The 19,694-nt window shown below is 42.4% G+C and overlaps 1 protein-coding gene across 1 annotated transcript in view; it reads right to left on the bottom strand.

The window, feature by feature from the left end:
- Positions 1–19,694, bottom strand: part of CATSPERE (catsper channel auxiliary subunit epsilon) — a gene marked incomplete at both ends in the record, with an annotated part of 78,024 nt that overhangs the window by 14,760 nt on the left and 43,570 nt on the right. Inside the window, 7 exons of the mRNA XM_080651072.1 lie at positions 1,273–1,372; positions 11,376–11,455; positions 11,524–11,557; positions 12,193–12,243; positions 15,400–15,452; positions 16,364–16,439; positions 18,644–18,702. Of these exons, the coding sequence (XP_080507198.1) occupies positions 1,273–1,372; positions 11,376–11,455; positions 11,524–11,557; positions 12,193–12,243; positions 15,400–15,452; positions 16,364–16,439; positions 18,644–18,702 (453 nt within the window). The remainder of the gene's footprint in view (positions 1–1,272; positions 1,373–11,375; positions 11,456–11,523; positions 11,558–12,192; positions 12,244–15,399; positions 15,453–16,363; positions 16,440–18,643; positions 18,703–19,694) is intronic.

The following is a 19,694-nucleotide window of genomic DNA, read 5'->3' as shown; positions in this document are numbered from 1 at the left end:
GGAGAAATCACTCAGTCTGTGTAACTGATGGTCACAAGCAGGGATGGAGTGGATGACAAATGACGTTTTACTTAGGGTGAGGAGACAATCTGGGAATAATACTGTGGATTAGGGAGAACATCCATCCCACAGCTCAGCCGTGAGAGAAAACTAGGATTTGGTAGGAAAACAGGGAAAATGATATCTTGTGAGGAACGCAAATTGAAGGCCTTCAGAGCATTGAACCCTAAGGTACACTGGGAAAGTTTGAGAAGCTGGAGAGTAATGGGAGTCTGGGCCAAGGATAGAATAGTTTCAGGATGGGACTGGGTTGGGAAAGTAGAACAGGACTTACATATTGAGTGTTCAACAAGCGCAGGAGGAATGTGTGGCGCGATGCATTATGTTTGGTACCTAATTAAAGGGCAATTAGTTCTGGCAGTAGTACTCTGGGGCGGGGGGGGGGGGGGGGGGAGGCGGGGGGGGGGGGGGGAGGCGGGGGGGGGGGGGGAGGCCAGCAGGTGGGAGGAGGTTTCTCAGCTGCCCGCCGGTGGGTGGCCCTTCCCGGAGAATTAAGGTCTCTGATGGGAGAGAGAGTTACTTTGGAAGGAGCAGGTCGCTTTGGCTTTGTTTGAGCATGCGCTCTCTGGGGACTCTCAGGAATCAAGGCTGTAACTTCTAGAGAAGCTCCGTCATGATGCCCTCTCAAGGGCAGAAAGCCCCACGCAGGGGCGGCTGGGAGGGACGTGGGAGTGGGGGTGGCAAGGCCTTTGTGCCGTGGCCTGCAGAGTGAAAGGCAGAATAAGGGAGATTCACTGTGCACGCCACGCTCCACCAGGCGTGGAAGATGCAGGAAAACCCGGAGAGAGTGCGGACAGTGAAGTCAAGGTCAGCGAGTCACATGATGCAAAGAACCCAAGTGAGGTGAAGCCGGGAGAGTGTCTGTCTGATTTAGCACAAATGTGATCAATGTCTGGAAGCCAGAGGCAGACTCATAAATTCTCCAACATTAAATATAGTGTGGAGAGAAAAGAAAGTATTGATCTATAATTGCATCATGCTACTATAAATATTATTTTATTTTTTCTAACCCCGTAAGTCTGTTTTATGTGACAATGACTTCTTTTTCGTAAATTAATTTTAGCAGTCATAGGCTATAGAGGTTATAGGCTTCTTTTTTTCCTACGCTCAGCAGGCTGGTTTTATTTTCCTTAGATAATTTATATATAGGTTTAAAATAGAAAGACATGTCTGATTGCATGCTAAATTCTATTTAGTTCTAGGATGGCGTACCTTCTTCATAGAGATGTTAAAGGAGTAGTCATCCCTGCCGTGGATTTCCCATACTATGAAATTTACTTCAACATCTTCGATATAGCCATTTTCATTGTATCTGAAAAACAGCAAACACAAAACACAATTGCATCATCCTACTATAAACATTATTTTATTTCTTCTGACCCCTTTAAGGCTGTTTTACATGACAATGACTTCTTTTTCATAAATTAACTTTCAGTGGCTGGTTTCATTTTCCAGTGGAACAGAGGGATCGAGAGCTCCGGTTTTCGAGTTGGATGGGCTTAGGTTTAAATCCTGTCCTGATCACTGAACAGCTTTGTGACCTGGGCAAGTTCCTTCAGCTCTCGATGTCTCCACGCTCCTATCTGTGAAACCATCTCTGTACCTATTGTGTGGGTTTCCTTCAGCTCTCAGAATACACCAGATAGTAACAAAGCAGTTATTTTTTTTTTTTTTTTTTAACAGTTGGAGCTGTAACTTCCCTTTGCTTGACAGGAACCATGTATTGGTAAGGCGAGGGTGGCCGGGGCCCTGTGAGCAGGCTGGCAGCAGGGAGAAAGATGGAAGTGAGCAATGGAGGGAGGGAGGGCAGAGCAAGATCCCCTGGTGTCATTTAATCAACGAATATCCAGTGTGGCCTAGTATGACTGGGGAATTAACCCACAGAATGAACACGATGAGGATGGAGACGCTGCAGGTCTCCCTGGAGGAGGCGGCTGGAGGTGACACTGGGGTCAGAGGGTTAGCTGCCCTCGGGAGAACTGAGGTGGGCTGAGAAGCAAGAGTCATCAGAAGCTCCTGGAGTGACGGTCACGCACTGCGCATACTCAGGGACACGTGAAGACTGCTGCCAGCAGCAGGCGCCAGCACGTGGTCCAACATGGACAGGCTGCCCACTCCCTGACACGGGCGCCTGAGACATACGCCCCATTGAGGTTAGAGTATTTACCCCAAACTCAGTGAGTTTTAAAACAGATGTGTTACTTCAAATTAGTAAGATTATTTTTTCCTGCTATCATTAAGAAATAAGGACTTGACCCCGGCTGGCGTGGCTCAGTGGTTGAGCGGTGACCTATGAATCAGGAGGTCAAGGTTTGATTCTGGGTCAGGGCACATGCCTGGGTTGCAGGCTTGATCCCTAGTAGGGGGTGTGCAGGAGGAAGCCAGTCAATGCCTCTCTCTCATCATTGATGTTTCTCTCTCTCTCTCCCTCTCCCTTCCTCTCTAAATCAATTAAAACAGGGACTTGAGACCAAAGTTAAAGTTCAGGTACTGATAAAGGCACACTTTGCCAACCAGAGCTTGTGACTGATTTAAAATGGCTCTGGGTCTTCCTTCTCTGTCAGTGATTGCTTGTTTTTCTCCATGGAATTGTCCCCCGCGCTCCTGGGACGGGCATTTCACTCAGGACCTCGGGCTCAGGCAGGATGCCTCGTGTCTGATGTGTTCTCTGGGTCCCATCTTGTGTCTATTCATAAAAACAACAGATCCTTGCTGGCCTCTCCTTATTCACCGCCCAGGTCTCTGCCTGACTTTGCAGCTATTTCATCCGGCTTCCCAGGCCAGCTGCAAATTGCTACCATCCGCTCCTGTTCATTAAAAGCAGTTATTGTCCCAACTGGGCAGAAAACATTTAAGTGTCAGAAAGTGGTATCTGAGAAGCTATTTCATTTTCATCTGAATTTTTCTTAGAAATCGTAAAGAGAGGAGCTCGGATGTGAGTAACGAGCAGCGGACTCGTTCTTGGAGCGGGAGGAAAGTCATAGAGAACTAACACATGTGTGGGAATATACCCAATTTTGTACACAGTTCCAGAGATCTGGGTCAGGCTTCAGTAAAGCTCTAATTCTAGAACTTCAGAAGGTGCAGCATGCTTGATTGCATCTTCTATAAGCGATCAGATTTTTTGAATGACTGAGACTAGTTGCAAAGCCATATGTTTTATTTCAATGAAAAGGATCTTGAACTCTGAGGGGCATCTTTTAACACTCACAAAAAAACAATAAGCTACAGTGCCATCTAGTGGCAGTAGGATAAATTGCATGACCCCTACTTTCTGGGTTTGGGAGTCCTAATATTCGGTGACAGGAGGAGGTTTGACTTTGGGTGGTGGGCACCCGATGCAAAATACAGATCATGCAACATAGAAACCCACATCCGAAATCTGTATGTTCATGTTGACCAATATCATCCCAATCAGTTTAATAAATAAATACTTTTTAAAAAATGATCTTAAGTAATATTTTATTTATTTCATTGAGATTATGGGACAAAAATACTTGCCCGGGTAAGCATTTTCATTAATGTTCACTAATAGAAGATTAGTGTTACTAAAATCTGGGAAATTTAGAAATGGCACTAGTTGGCAACTAACTGCCTTACAATTGCGACTTCCCTCTTCAACTTCCACTTTTGGGAAGGAGAGACCTCTCCACTGACCCTGCAGACACATGATTTCAATCCTGGGCCGTGTGACCCTGGAGGGACTGACCCTCCCAGGGTTAATTAATTTGTAGAGATAGCAAATAATTGGCCTTTGAGCATGCCTTTCCTAGGCAAATCAACCAATCCAGAGCCCCCACCCCAACCACCTCCTTCCTGGGGGGGCTCTGAGCCACTATCCAACTGCCCTAATCACCCGGGGCCAGGTGTCAGACAGCTAGGGGCAGCTCTGAGGCCCAGAGCCTGCTCACATTTTTCAAAGCGGACAATCCTAAGCCTGCTTTACCCTCCTGATCCAGTCCTTCCCACAGAAGACGCTGGAAAGGCTCTCGCCCCAGCTTCCCCTCATTCACTTTGCCCCTGACGACCTTGGTGCTTCCCATGTGGCCCCATAGGACCTGCTGTGCCTCCTGTTTCCTGGGATCAGTGTGTAGAATAAGTAAGTGTCTTCCTTCACGACAGTCATTTCTGTCTATGTGTCTTCCCATCTATATATATAAAAGCCTAATATGCAAATTGTCCCTCGGGAGTTCAACGGGAGACTGGGAGTTCAACCAGGAGACCGGGAGTTCGATTGCTCGTTATGATGTGCGCTGATCACCAAGGGGGCGGCGCGTAATGAAGGAAGGTCCTGGCTGGCAGCCAGAAGGCCCCAATCAGCCCTGATCGCTGACCAGGCCTAGGGACCCTATCCGTGCAAGAATTTTGTGCACTGGGCCTCTAGTATCTGATGAAAACAAATCCTGAGTGCTCCTAAAATACCCATAATGCCTGTTCTTGAACTCCCTGCCTCAGAGTAGAGCAGGGTGGATTCTGTGGCACCACATTTTAGTTTGGGAGGGATTGTCATGAATGTTGAGAAAGCAAAAAGGCAGCTGGGATGACTTGCATTGCCAGCTGGACCATACTCCCAGGACTTGCTTCATTCTTGCTAGTGTTTAATGGTGAATCTGTTGTCCTTTTATCTGTAAAATTCTGCCCAGCCTTGTTCCTGAGCCATTCTCTATAAAGGTAAGGTAATCTGGTGTCCCAGACTACAGGCTAATTTCCCAGGGACTACCCGTCTGCCTGCTTCTCAAAGCTTAATTAATAAGCACCCAAATTTGGCCCTCATAAACACCTAATTGAATACTCTGTTATCAAGTATGTATTGCTATAATTCAGTTGAACTGGATACTGAGCCTATTGTTCTGTCCCTCTATAGTTAGCCTCTAATATTTGGTTGATTATCCTAAGAGAATTGGAGGCAAGAAGCTTTGTTAAGCGATTCCCGGTAGCAAAGATGCAAGTAAGTTACCTCTAGAAAAAAGTGCTTCCACTGCGATAATTTCATTAATCCTTTTAATCTGCTTTACCCAATTGCCATTAAACCATCCTATTAATTTTATTTTTAAATTTCAGATGCTGTATTTTTACATTTTAGCATTCCATTTTTAAAAAAAGATTTAGCATTTCCCTGCTGAGATTCCCCACCACTTTACCCATTCTCTACATTTTTCCTGAGAATTTTCAAATATATTTATATTTGCTATATTAAAGTCCTTTTATGCTATTGCCAGCCAGAGTCTGGGTCATCTGTAGTCTGTTACTTTCGGCGCCTTTTATTGATTATGGGTCATTTTCCTGCTTCTTTGGATGTCTAGTAATTTTTTATTTTGTACCAAACATTTAAAATTATACATTGTTGAGACTCTAGGTTTTGTTATTTTCCTCTAAAAGGTCTTTCTATTTTCTTGTTCTGGAAGGAAGATAAATAATGATTGGGTCTCTCTGATCCTGTTAAGGCTTAATTTTATGATTTGTAGGGCTTTAAAAATGTTTAGTTTTGCCCTTAAATCCTAGGGCATAGCATTTTGTCTTTAGCTTACTTATCAGAGGTCGTCACCCTTTCGGTTTCAATGGAATCCATCAGGTGTGTTCTCCGGTACCCTCTAAGCAAGGTGGTGGGACTTACACAACAAACGTCCTCTTCTTAGCATCAGCTGGCTATTGAAATCTCTCTTCCTCTCCTTGTACACACACAGTTTAAGAGTTGGCCAAGCATTTGAGGAAAGCGTTTTCCATATTTCTGTTGCTCCCCTCTGTGTGACTGTCCTTTCATAGGTTTTTAAAATCTAAATTTACAGCTGTTTTGCAGTCCCAGACTTCAATGTCTGTCTCTTAAATCCAGTGGGACCATCACTTTCTGTTAAAGCCCTGCTCCCTTGTACCCTGCCCCAAACTGGGGGGTGACCTCAGAGAACACTCTCACTTAGAAATCTTCCCTTTTTTCAAGGATCATGTGGTTTTGCTCTCCAGTGCATCTACACAACTATGTATTACATTTTTGTTAAGAACATAGGTAATTGTTATTGGGCAGAGTGTATGTCAAATAAAAATTACTTTGCTATTTCTTGAAATTGAATTCTGGAAGACATTTGTCTGATGGCTTTTGGCCCATTGTTTTCTGTATAACTTTTAGGATCTGCTGGTCACATTCTGCTGACAACCCTGGTGGGATTTTTATTGGAATTGCATTGAATTTATGGATAGATTAGAGGAGAAATGATACCAGAAGAATGGAGTTGCTCTCAGACGAAATGAGGAAGGCTATTATTGATAGAATAGGTTCTGAGGGAAAGATCAGGGGTTCAGTTTGGACAGGGTAAGTTTGAGAGCTCTCTTCACTAAGTGGAAAAATGATATTATACCTGTTCAACATCTAAGTGAATTTATGGGCCTGGAGTTCAGGAATCTGCAGAAACTGTCAGTGCTCACCAAATATCCTTGTGGCTGTTTACATTTTCTAGCCCTCCTTGGAGTTAGACTGGGGCCATGGCATTAGGTTCCAGATAACATGTGTGTGGAAGTGGTGTAAACCATGGCTAGGCTGGCCCTTTAAGACATCTAATGCAATCCTCCAGTCTTCTTTTTTCATAGTGGTAACATAGGAAGCCATAACCAGATATGTAGCTATGATACATGTCAGACTATAACATGAAAAGAGGGAACACTGAGATGCTAGAATTTCTTTGTTACTGCAGCATAATCTGGCCATATTTGACTAATGCATGTTTGACTAATGCAAGGGAGATAGTCAGACTGGAGATAGAGTTTTGGGGGTTTATCAGTATATTGAGACATTCAGGTCCATGAGACTGGATGATACTACAAGAAGAACAAGTTGAGACAGAGAAAAGAAAAGAAAGCCTTGAGCCTAGCCCAGTGGTCGGCAAACTCATTAGTCAACAGAGACGCAAACTGGCTTGCGAGCTGCAGTTTGCCGAACACTGGCCTAGCCAGTTTGGCTCAGTGGATAGAGCATCAGCCTGTGGACCGAAGGGTCCCAGGTTTGATTCCGGTCAAGGGCACGTACATCGGTTGCAGGCTCGTCCCTGGCCCAGGCCCTGGTCGGGGTTGGTGCAGGGAGGCAACCAATCGATGTGTTTTTCTCACATCAGTGTTTCTCTCTGTCTTTCCCTCTCTCTTCCACTCTCTAGAAATCAATGGAAAAAATATCCTTGGGTGAGGATTAACAAAAAAGAAATCCCCGAGCCTTTGGGCATTTCAATATTAAGAGGTCATGGGGGGAGGGGAGGGAGAAACTATGGAATTAAGGAGTAGCTACCAGTGAGGTAGCAGGAAAAGCAGGAGAATGCAATATCCTGAAGCCAACTGAAGAAAATATTTCAAGTCGAAGGGAATGATCAAATATGTCATTCTTGTTAATGAGATGAAGTGAGGTTACAGGGGTGGGCAAACTTTTTGACTCGAGGGCCACAATGGGTTCTTAAACTGGACCGGAGGGCCGGAACAAAAGCATGGATGGAGTGTTTGTGTGAACTAATATAAATTCAAAGTAAAGGAGCAGAGGGGAGAGCAAGAGAACCCTCCACTCTTTCGGCTCCGCGGGCCGAATAGAACAGCCGAACGGGCCGGATCCGGCCCGTGGGCCGTAGTTTGCCCACGGCTGGGTTAGACCAAGAACTGAGCCGTAGGTTTAGCAATTTGGAGGCCATTGGTCACACTGGCAAGCAGGGCCAATGCAGTGGTGGGCGTAAAAGTCTGACTGACAGGGCTTTGGGAGAGAATAGAAGAACTGGGGACAGTGAGTATAGTAGCTAAAGGGGTGGTGGGCTCAAGAGCAGGTTTTTGTTTTTGTTGCGGGAAAGAGCTGCATATTTAAATGGCAAACCAGAGGGTAAAGTTGATGATGCAGGAGAAAGGGGACAATTTCTGGAGCAATGCTCTTAATTAGGAAAGGGGTGGGGATACATAGACTTCACAAATGGAGAGACAGACCTTAGATATGCATATAATTAATCTGTGGTGATAGGAAGACAGAGTTCATGGATACAGAGGCGTGAAGATGAATGATATGGTGATGGAAGTTTGTGTAAGATCTCTTCTGATGGATGTCACCTTTGACTCATTCATCTTCCTCACTTACCATTCACATCTATCACTTATCAAGCCCTGCCTAAGATCTATCATCTATCTATCTATCTATCTATCTATCTATCTATCTATCTATCTACCTACCTATCATCTATCTATCTATTCTTTAAGATTTTTTTATTGGCTTTTAGAGAGAGAGGAAAGGAGAGGGGAAGAGAGAAAGAGACATTGATGTGAGAGTGAAACATTGATCGGCTGCCTCCTGCACGCCCCCTACTGGGGATTGAGCCCACAACCTGGGCATGTGCCCTGACCAGGAATCGAACCAGGAACCTTTCAGTGCTTGGGATGACACCCAACTAAGTGAGCCCCACTGGCCAGAGCAAGCCCTGCCTATCATAATCGCTAATTTTCTCATAAATGATTCCTCTTCTTGTTGCTATTTCAGTAATTTGGTTATACAGTTGAGCTTCCTCAGACTTGTTTCCTTGAAATTCATCTTCTGCACTTTTCCCAGAAGGGACTAGCTGGAGCACGTGTTGAATCAGAGTGCTCTATGGGAAGAATGGAGAGGAAGACCTCCAGGATCTGAGTCCACCTAGCTCATTTTTCAGCCTCTTCTCCTGACACTTCATTTCTCCCTGTGAGCCCCACCATCATGACTCTACCTGAACTATACACTTCCTTCCTCAAACTATCACTTTTGCTGAAAAGGCTTCCCCAGTGGAATTGATTACCTTCCTCACCTCTCTTCTTCCCTCCCCTGACTTCAGCTAAATGTCCATTATCCTTTAAGACTCAGTGGCTCAGCTCAAATGCATGCTCTCTGGCAACATTCCCCAGAGCCCCCCCCTTCCTTCCATAGCTAGGCTGGATACTTTCCCTCTGAGTTTCAATGCCAACCACCCACACTATTTCTTTCTATCATTCCACTTAGCTTACCAGCTCATGTGTTTATCTAATTCATCAGACTCTTGAACCCTTGAGTGCAGCAATCCTATCTTATTTACCTTTGAATTCCCAGTGCCCAGCACAGTAGTTAGTGCAGAGTAGCTGTTTAAGAATGAAGTGAGCTGAAGAGTGAGCTTCTCTGGGAGAGAACATTAAAATAGTATACCCCTGGGGGATGAGGCACCATCCTATCTAATAAAAGGCTAATATGCAAATAGACCAAATGGCAGAACCACCAAACAACCAAACAACCGAACAACTGGTTGCTGTGATGTGCACTGACCACCAGGAGGCGTGTGTGGAACATGGTGGGCGTCAGCTGCAGTGGGATGATAGAGCAGTGAGCAGTGGCACCAGACCAAGGTGGGGCACCGGTCACTGTCATTGGGGAGAGCCTCTGGTGGTTACTGAAAATTCTTTGCTCCCGCGCGTCACGGTCCTGCCCAGCACTCCCACCCGCTGCTGGCATTGGAGCCGCTGCTCACACCCACTGCCAGTGCAAGCCCTGCTCGCACCCACAGTGCCAGAGCCACCGCTTGCACCTACTGCCGGTGTCCAGTGCTGGTCCTGATCGCTCAGCGCCATCAGCGGATGCGAGTGGCGGATGCTGGCCCTGATCACCCCTGAGGGCTTCTCCACCTCCCCCTGCTCCTCCTAAGGGGCGATCCATCAGGGCAGCAGCCACCCCTCGCACCTGTTGACAGTGCTGGCCCCACTCGCACCCACTGCCGGCGCTGTCCCCAGTCGCTCCATGCCATCAGCGGGTGCAAGTAGGGCCAGCGCTGTCAGCACATGGGAGCGGTGGCAGTGGGAGCGGGGCTGTGGGCAGAGAGGGGACAGAGGGTCGTGGTGGAAGGGGCCGGGCAGGGGCATGGAGGATGGGTCAAGACCCGCCCCTGTGCCTACTGCAGCCTGGCAGCCCACCGTTCCTTTCAAGGTGCACGAATTTGTGCACTGGCCCCTAGTATAAAGTAAACAAAGAACACTGGGCATTGGTGAGAGGGAGAGTGTGGGGTGCCCAGGGGGAGCAGTGGCCTGAGCAGGTGTAGAGAAGATCACACTAAACAAGATAGCAGACTAACCGGAGGCTCAGAGGACCTGTGACAGAGGGATTGTAGGAGGTGATGCAGGAGGGTGAGGAAACAGTGTGGAGTCATACAACTGCATGGTGAGGAGTGTGGGTGTGTGTGTGTTGCGGGGGGAGATATGCTGGCAGAGGCCTTTTGGATCCTCACAGGAAAAGATTTGATGGCAAAACTGAATTGGAGCTCCTGACTCATTACTCCACACTCACCTACCCTGTGGGATCCCAGAAGTTGTCAGCCTAAGAGGGCCCCAAAAGCTGAATGCCTTGACTACAATTTTGATGTTTTACACCTAGGATTTTACTTTCAGTAATGTATCCTAATGGCATATCTGGACTAGAGTCCAAACATGTGCATAAATGGATATTCACTATTATTTTATTTATAACAGCAAAACAATTAGAAACATGATCATTTATCTTGCTTATATATTTTAAATTTTTGTAACAAGCTATGTGACTTCTGTAATAATAAATCAAGAATAAAGTCAGAGAAGCAAGCAAATGATATAAAATTACTTGAAAAAAGCCTTCCTCACAGCATTTTTACTTAATATTTTTAACACTGTTTATAAGAATTAAGTTGGAGATATTTTTGAAATCTCACTATTCCCTTATTAGTAATAGTTTCTTTCCTTGCAAGCTTTTGTTATTATTGGCCCATAGAAAGAAGTCAGATGTCACCCCAGGAAGGTAGTTTCTATCAAACTATCTTCAGTAGAGTTTGGGAAATGATTTAGGGAGGGAAAGTGAGGGTTAAGAGACTGCCTACAGCCCAGCCAGCATGGCTCAGTGGTTGAGCATCGACCTATGAACAAGGAGGTCATGGTTTAATTCCCTGTCAGGGCACATGCCCGGGTTGCGGGCTTGACCCCCAGTAGTGGGTGTGCAGGAGGCAGCTGGTCAATGATTCTCTCTCATCATGGATATTTCTCTCTCTCCCTCTCCCTTCCTCTCTGAAATCAATCAAAATATATATTTCTTAAAAAAGAGACTGCCTACACCTCTGAGAAGAGTCTCAGCTTTCTTACCCATTTATGTCTCAGGTGCTAAATTGTAACCTCTCTCAACATGCAGGAACCATGGGTTACCTAACTTTAGTTAACTAGTACTGAAAACCTAGTGTCACATATATTGGGTGCTCAAAATTATTTATTATTAAATGCATGATTAATTAGCCCTCTTTTCATCCTTTATTTTGAAACTTTGAAAGTAAGTTCAAATTTTAGTAGAATATACTTACAGTTGAAGCAAAGGGTGAAATTTTTTTCTGAAATCAACTCTCAATGGGCAGCCATATTTTTTCCAACTATATTTTACTCTCTAGAAAAGAAAAAATGCATTGGTTATTTTCTATATTAGGCTGATTAATAAAATTATAGTTTTCTTACCAAGTTTTTAGGTGGTCGATGCCTCAGATATGACCTATAAAAAGATATTTTATTACTTATCTTTTCTCTTTTCAAACTTAAACATTAAACCATTACTTGGTTTGGGTAGGGCGTTATCACAAAAATCAAGTAGATTACCATAATTTCAAAATACTATCAAAATATGTAGAGAATGCCCTAACCGGTTTGGCTCAGTGGATAGAGCGTCGGCCTGCGGACTGAAGGGTCCCGGGTTCAATTCCGGTCAAGGGCATGTACCTTGGTTGCGGGCACGTCCCCAGTGGGGGGTGTGCAGGAGGCAGCTGATCGATGTTTCTCTCTCATCGATGTTTCTAGCTCTCTATCCCTCTCCCTTCCTCTCTGTAAAAAATCAATAAAATGTATATTTTTAAAAAAATATGTAGAGAATAAACTATACAATTCTAAGTAATACATGAGTGAAAGAAGAAATCTTAAGAGAAATTTAAAAATACTTCAAATTAAATAAAAATGAAAATGCAACTTCTCAAAATTTGTGAGATGCAGTTAAAGATGCAGTGCCTAGAAGTAAATTTATAGCAATAAATGCATATATTATAAAAGATTGATGTTAATAGGAATAAATACTGACTCTAAATTATTGATGCTAAATTAATAAAAACTCAGTGCTTATGTTACAATATTTCTTACTTTTCAATAATGTAAAAGAAATTATGCCGAAGACAATCTTTGTGATCAAATCTACAAAAGGAAACATAATGAAATTGTAATATCATTTCTTTTTATATACTTGCACAAACATTTAATCATTTAACTCAGTAATTCTAAAACTTGAGAGTATTACAGAGTCGTCACTTATTAAATTATAATCTCTGGGGTTAGTGTGTTGCCCTAGCATTTCTATTTTTAAAAATCAGTTACACTAATGTTCCTGAAGACACCAGAATTTGAAATCTATTGATTTATTTCTTCTATTTGATAACTGTGGAAAATTGATAGAAAATCTATAAAAAATGAAGACAAAATTCTGTGGGTGGTTTTATTCCTCATACATTTTAAAATTTTGTAAATATATTTTTATTTTTTTTAAAACATTTTTATTGATTTCAGAGAGGAAAGGAGAGGGAGAGAGAGTCAGAAACATCAATGATGAGAGAGAATCATTGAGTGGCTGCCTCCTGCATGTCCCCCACTGGGGATTAAGCCCGCAACTCAGGCATGTGCCCTTGACCGGAATCGAACCCAGAATCCTTCAGCCTCCAGGCCAACGCTCTATCCACTGAGCCAAACCAGCTAGGGAAAATACGTTTTTATTGATTTCAGAGAGGAAGGGAGAGGGAGAGAGAGATAGAAACATCAATGATGAGAGAGAAACATCGATCAGCTGCCTCCTGCACGCCCCCTACTGGGGATGGATCCCACAACCCAGGCATGTGCCCTGACCAGGAATTGAATCTTAACCTCCTGGTTCATAGGTCAATGCTGAACCACTGAGCCACACCTGCCAGGCCCTCAGACATTTTTTAAAACACACATTTCTAATTTATGCTAGAGACTCAGTTGTGCAGGTAATTTAAGGATTCACATATTTCTAATTAGGGTTCACGCAGACATAAGGCTATCATGGTATATGAAATGATAGCATTTTCTGGAAGTTAAATTATTCATTTGACCATTTTTGTTGGCTGCTTCCAGGGTAACGCATAAGAATAAACCTCTGTGTTTAGATAGATATTGGAAGTCTAGACTATCTCCCATCTCAAATGCAAATTAGACCCAAGAAATGCCCTCCTTCATTGACAAGTCTCCGGTCAGAAGTACCTTGGGCCCCACAGGTCTCCTTTGGCAACTGTAAAGCCTTAGGTCACCACAACCACAACCTGAATCTAAGATATTAGGGTTATTTTTAGGTTCCAGAACAATGGGCCACTGACTAAGAGGCCTGGACCTTCGTGTTGAAATCTGTGTTTTGTAAACATGCTCTCCCGATGATTCTGATGAGTAACTAGCTTGACGATCGCTGTCTCCCTCCCACAAGTAGATTGATTCAAGTTGCTTGGCCCCTCACTGAAGCAGGAAACCCACGTTCAGTGGTTCTGGGGATTCATTTTCGTAACTTGTTGCTTACAGCAGCTATTTTCAAATTTTCATGCCCCTACTAATTTTCTGGAAAATTTTTAAAAAGAGAGGTTCTGACTCAGCAGATGTGAGATGAAACCTGACATCTGCATTTCTAATAAGTTCCCAGGTGATACCTGGTCCATAGACCATACCCTAATGAGCAAGGATGTAGACCATCTCAGAGACAGGATGTTATAGGCTGTATAAATCAATTAGCCTTTGCGTTTCCTGGAAATGCAGATTCCATGCTGATGAGATGGTAATACTTAACACATTTGGGACGGATCATGAGAATTCGCGTGTTTTCTGTTCTAAGGCGTGTGGCCAATCACGAGAATTCTTTAAAAAGATATTAGCTTCTGCCCTAGCCGGTTTGCTCAGCGTTGACCTGCAGACTGAAAGGTTCCAGGCTCGATTCCAGTCAAGGGCATGTACCTTGGTTGCAGGCACATCCCCAGTAGGGGGCGTGCAGGAGGCAGCTGATCAATGTTTCTCTCCTATGGATGTTTCTGACTCTCTATCCCTCTCCCTTCTTCTCTGTAAAAAATCAATAAAATATATTAAAAAAAGATATTAGCTTGTAAGACCATGTAATAAATAACTTCAAAATGCAATGGGTATTTAATTTTAAAGTGTGCCTTTCACATTTATGTAAAACTTTTTTTGTACTCGTTCAATAGAAACTTATCTGGCCACTGGGTAAAGCTAGCAACAAAACTACTAGTCCACAATGTGTTAAATATCAATGTAGCCACTGATTGTTACAATTCAGTCCTCAAAAAAAATTGTTAGAATGACAGATGAGTAGACCTTTGGTTTGAATGACAGCAAATCACTTCATAAATAGACTCAGATAAGAATCAGTGTTCCCCCACTCTCACCACCCCCCTTCTAACCACAGGGAAGGAATCACAATACATTGCTGTCTCTATTATACATTTAACCTCAGCTAGACAGATTTCTGTATATTGACTTGATTTTCCCAGGTAGAAGAAAGAGCTGTGGCAATTGGATGACACAAAATCCAGTGTGTATCACTTCGAACCACAGTCAGATCAATGAAAGTCATAGCTCTGGAGGGAACACTGGCTTCTGCTAGATTTGCTCTAAAAATGTTACCCATTAAAAATGATGTGGATGTAAGCAATTCTCTATGGAAATGAAATTATTATTGGGGTAAAGACAGAGGCAAGTGTTTCTGCCTCTGGTTTCTCAGGAACAAGCTGTAGACTGAAGAGTCAAGAGGTAAAGGTGCAAGATGGTAACTGGCTTATTAAAGGGGAAGGTGGAGAAAAATGCTGGTGATAAAAAGGTTACTTCTTTTTCACTTTTAGTAATGATCAAATGTTATATATATATATATATGTATATATATATGGAGAGAGAAAGAGAATGGAAGGGAGAGGGAGAGACAGAGAGAAAGAAACATCAATGTGACAGAGACACATTGATTGGTTGCCTCCCACATGAGCCTGACCAGGGCCAGAGATCGAACCTGCAACCAAGGCAAGTGCCCTTGACTGTAATTGACCTGGGACCCTCCAGTCCACAGGCTGATGCTCTATCCACTGAGCCGAACCGGCTAGGGCTCAAATGTAATATTTGATTTGGCAAAAAGTTCAAACAAATTTGGTTTGGACACTTGTCAATTCAATTTTTTATTACACTATGGACATATCAGTCATTAGCCTAAATTATCACTAATAATTGCCAATTAGTTTACCACTTGTTTTTAAAACGTAAAGAGTAAGACAGGTCAAATGTAAATATACTTGCCCTTTAACCACAATATATTTACTGGTATCACAGCCAACAGCTATTTGGAACACCTAAAACGAAGCAATTTAGTTGGTAAGTTCAGTGGTTCTGACCCACACATTTCTATAGCTAAAAGCAATTCCATTTCAAATTAGAAATAATAACGTTTTAATTGTATTTTCCTACTTCTTTGATCACTTTAAAAAATACATATATTTTTATTGATTTCAGAAAGGAAGGGAGAGGGGGAGAGAGAGATAGAAACATCAATGATGAGAGTATCATGGATCAGCTGCCTCCTGCATGCCCCCCTACTGGGGATCGAGCCCGCAACCTGGGCATGTGCCCTGACCGGGAATCGAACTGTGACCTCCTGGTTCATAGGTAGAAGCTCAATCACTGAACCACACTGGCCAGGCTATGCATTATTTTTTAAAATTTATTTTTCAATTACAGTTGATATACAATACTATATTAGTTTCAGGTGTACAAGATAGTGATTAGACATTTATATACCTTATGAAGTGTTGCCCCCAATAAGTCTAGGACCCATCTAACACCATACATAGTTATTACAATATTATTGACTATATTCCCTATGCTGTACTTTACATCCCCATGACTATGACTAGAAATTTGTATCCATGTATTATTGAAGTAAATTGTTGCACTGTACATCCTGTGGCTATTTTTTACAACTGGAAATTTGTATCTATGTATTATTGAAATGTCTTTTTTAATTTTTTTAAAATATATTTTATGGATTTTTTACAGAGAAGAAGGGAGAGGGATAGAGAGTTAGAAACATCGATCAGCTGCCTCCTGCACACTCGCCACTGGGGATGTGCCCGCAACCAAGGTACATGCCCTTGACCGGAATTGAACCTGGGACTCTTGAGTCCGCAGGCCGACGCTCTATCCACTGAGCCAAACCGGTTAGGGCGAAATAAGTCTTTTTAAACCTTTCACCTGTGTCACTTACCTTTGGGGGTATTGGGCATGGTTTTGCAAATTCACTAGGCCTAACCTGCATTAGCATAAGACCCGTGTTCTTGTATCTAGGAAAAACAACACATACAGGTGAGTATAGACTCACAGGGAGGTAGACATGACTCTGCCTCTCTGTAGAGCAGATAAGAGCCCCATGTACCTGCTGTGACTGGCCTCTCCTGAGAAATGCTGGGGGACTGGGGAGGGGGGGGGGTGACAGTGCCCTGCTTGTGCTGAGGGCACCACCATCAGACCTGAAAGTCACTCCCACCTCATGGTATTCCTCTGGCCAGCATAGGGTTGACACAATGGGAACAGAAATGAGCATCTGTCAGCATTTCAACCCCCACCCCCCCATTCGAGTGCCTGGAGGGCGGAGGCCTGCTGCTTCCTGACCCTATTAAAGGTGGCAGCCACCGCGGTGGTTCCTTCTCGAGCCTCTACAGGTGTTCCCTCCTATTGATGGCACCTCTGGAACAATGAAGACTAAGTTATGAAACTAGTCTGCACACCACATTATGCTGCACAATATGATCTGACTGGAATGGAAAGGGAGATCAGACACAATGCCTGTCTACCTTATGAAATGCTCATAAGTCATTTGTGCTCGGGCAAAACAGGACTCAAAATCACAGGAGAAATTTAGAAGGCTTTACCCTCCCCACCTCCCTCCCCTGCCACCTCTGCTAAGGTTATTACTTTTGGAAAAAAACTGGGGAAAAACAAATACAAACTAACCACAAACAAATGTTGTTTTTCTCCCAATATTTATTATATTTCAATATTTGCTTAGTTATATAATTGATATAAAATGTAATAAGTAAATGAGGATGCAAATAGCTCATTTTCATATTTTTAAATCAGTGTACCATATTTCACCAATTCTAAGATTCATTTTTTTTTTCTCATTTAACACTTTTGAAATCAGGAAGCATCTTATAATTAAATATAACGATGTCAATTATGGCTTTTTTTCCGATTTGAGGGCATCTTTGATTTGATAAGTTCAGTATATAGTATAGATCTGTAAAGGACACTAAAGTAAATATTTTGTCTTCAATTTCCCAGTTTTTCTTATGGGCACATTTTCCCCCTATCATGGCTGATTTCAAAGCTTTTGGTGTTTTTTCTCAAGTCTCAGTATCCTGGATAGTTTGATATGTATTCTACAGCAACAGAATTCTCAGTAAATATCCACCTCACCCAAAATGCCCAACAGTCTACCCCACGACATTAGAAGAATGAGAAATGGTGGTGGGGGAGGGGAAAGGGGTGGCTAAGAGTAGCATTTTCCTCCCTATCCTTCCTGGCCATACTCCACCACTTCTTTGTTTTATTTTCTCAGTAGTACTTATAACTATTTGGCATTATCTTGTTTACTTATTTGAGTACTTCTCCCTCTAGGGATCTGTCCATGACAGCAGTGCTTCCCTCTTCTTGTTCATTAGGTATTTTGTGTTTTTTTTTTTTTTTAAATATATTTTATTGATTTTTTACAGAGAGGAAGGGAGAGGGATAGAGAGCTAGAAACATCGATGAGAGAGAAACATCGATCAGCTGCCTCCTGCACACCTCCCACCGGGGATGTGCCCGCAACCAAGGTACATGCCCTTGACCGGAATCGAACCTGGGACCCTTCAGTCCGCAGACCGGCGCTCTATCCACTGAGCCAAACCGGTCAGGGCTCATTAGGTATTTTGAATACCTAGAACATGCCTGGCATAGAGTGGACTTCTTCCCAGAAAAACAATGCTATTTTTCGAGAAAATATATTGAGTCAGGACAATGATAAACACAGAAATGACTTAAGACACAATTCCAAGTTGGTTGTCTTCCTCCAGAAATTAAGTGTTTAGTGCTACCTTATTCCAGGAGTCAAAGAAGATGGGGTTTTATCTGATTCTACTCCTAGTTGAAGACTTTCGGGAACATTAGCATTCTAGTTTTTGCTTAAGGATAGTATGTAAAGACTTTGGGATGGGAATGAAGGGTAAACATGCTCAAAAAGTATTGAATCAAGAAATAGCACCCTTTTTTTGCCTCTTCAATTGGGTGAGTGAGAACTTCCGATAAGTCAGTTTCCCTTTAGCCACAAGGAATCTTCTACATTTTTACACACAATACCGGTATCACATTTATCCAGACACTTCAAGGCATTTCCAATCTGGATATTTAAAAGGATATGGGGCCATTCACATAAAAGGAGAGCCACACATCAATAACCTGAGTAGCATATTTAGCATGAGCAGGTTCTTCTAAAAGTCATACTTACTGCAGCTGGAAGTAATCATCTACTGCCTCATAATTTACATTCTGATAAAATATTATGTCCTGAAAAAGAAAGTAAAAAAGTTTTTGTAAAGCAGGAAAATTGGGAATGGGGAAAATGGATACTTTCAAGACAGATTTAAATCTTTCTTTAGGTAAGAAAAATAATATATTTAGCGTTTTTAAATTTTTCTTTACTATCTCAGAAACTCCAACTATGTACATATTAGATTCCCTTTGTTACATTTTCCTTTTAATTTTATATTATCATAGTCTTTTTATTTCTATTGCTTCTCTCTCCCTCTTCATTTGACTTTTGTCATGACACTATTTTTATTCTTATTTTTATTTTTCATTTATATCCTGAGCATAGAAGACTTTTCACTTTTCTGTTTTCTAATAACCTTGTGTCTGGACCATTTTATTTGTTCTCTGATGGTTTTAAGTGATTACATCTTGTCTGCAATTTCTGAGACTATGAGGAATTATCTGCCTGAACCTTTCCTCTGTAGTTTTTGAGTCATTTACAAAAAATCTCCATTTGTTATTTGCATATGTTCTTGCTATTTGATTCCATCTGGGGTATGTTTCATCTTAATTTCCAGTATTTCAAAAGGTTGCTATATTCTAAGGTACAGTCATTTATAGAACATAGATGATATTAGAGGCAGAAAATTATAAGCCTCACATTTTTAAAGTATGGTAATTATGTCCCTAGATCCTTAAACCTTTTTCCCTTACACTTCTATATACTATATAATAAAGAGCTAATATGCTAATTAGACCGAACAGCAGAATGAGTTGTCCTGACGACCTTCTGGATGAAGCTGGGGCTACAAGGGCCAAGCCCCTTGCATGAATTTTGTGCATAGGGCCTCTAGTTTATATATAAACACACACACACACAGAGAGACACACACATTAACAGTAGTTCCTTTCCTTGAACATGGAACTAGATTTATTTTTAATGTAATTACTTTCACAACCTTCAACTTTATCACAAGATTGTAGATTTTATTTTATACTACTTAACATCCAGCTTATGAGTAAGATTT

The sequence above is a fragment of the Plecotus auritus genome, assembly GCF_963455305.1.
Source record: "Plecotus auritus genome assembly, chromosome: 14".
Lineage (NCBI taxonomy): Eukaryota > Metazoa > Chordata > Mammalia > Chiroptera > Vespertilionidae > Plecotus > Plecotus auritus.
This window is presented reverse-complemented; position numbering and strand designations above follow the sequence as displayed.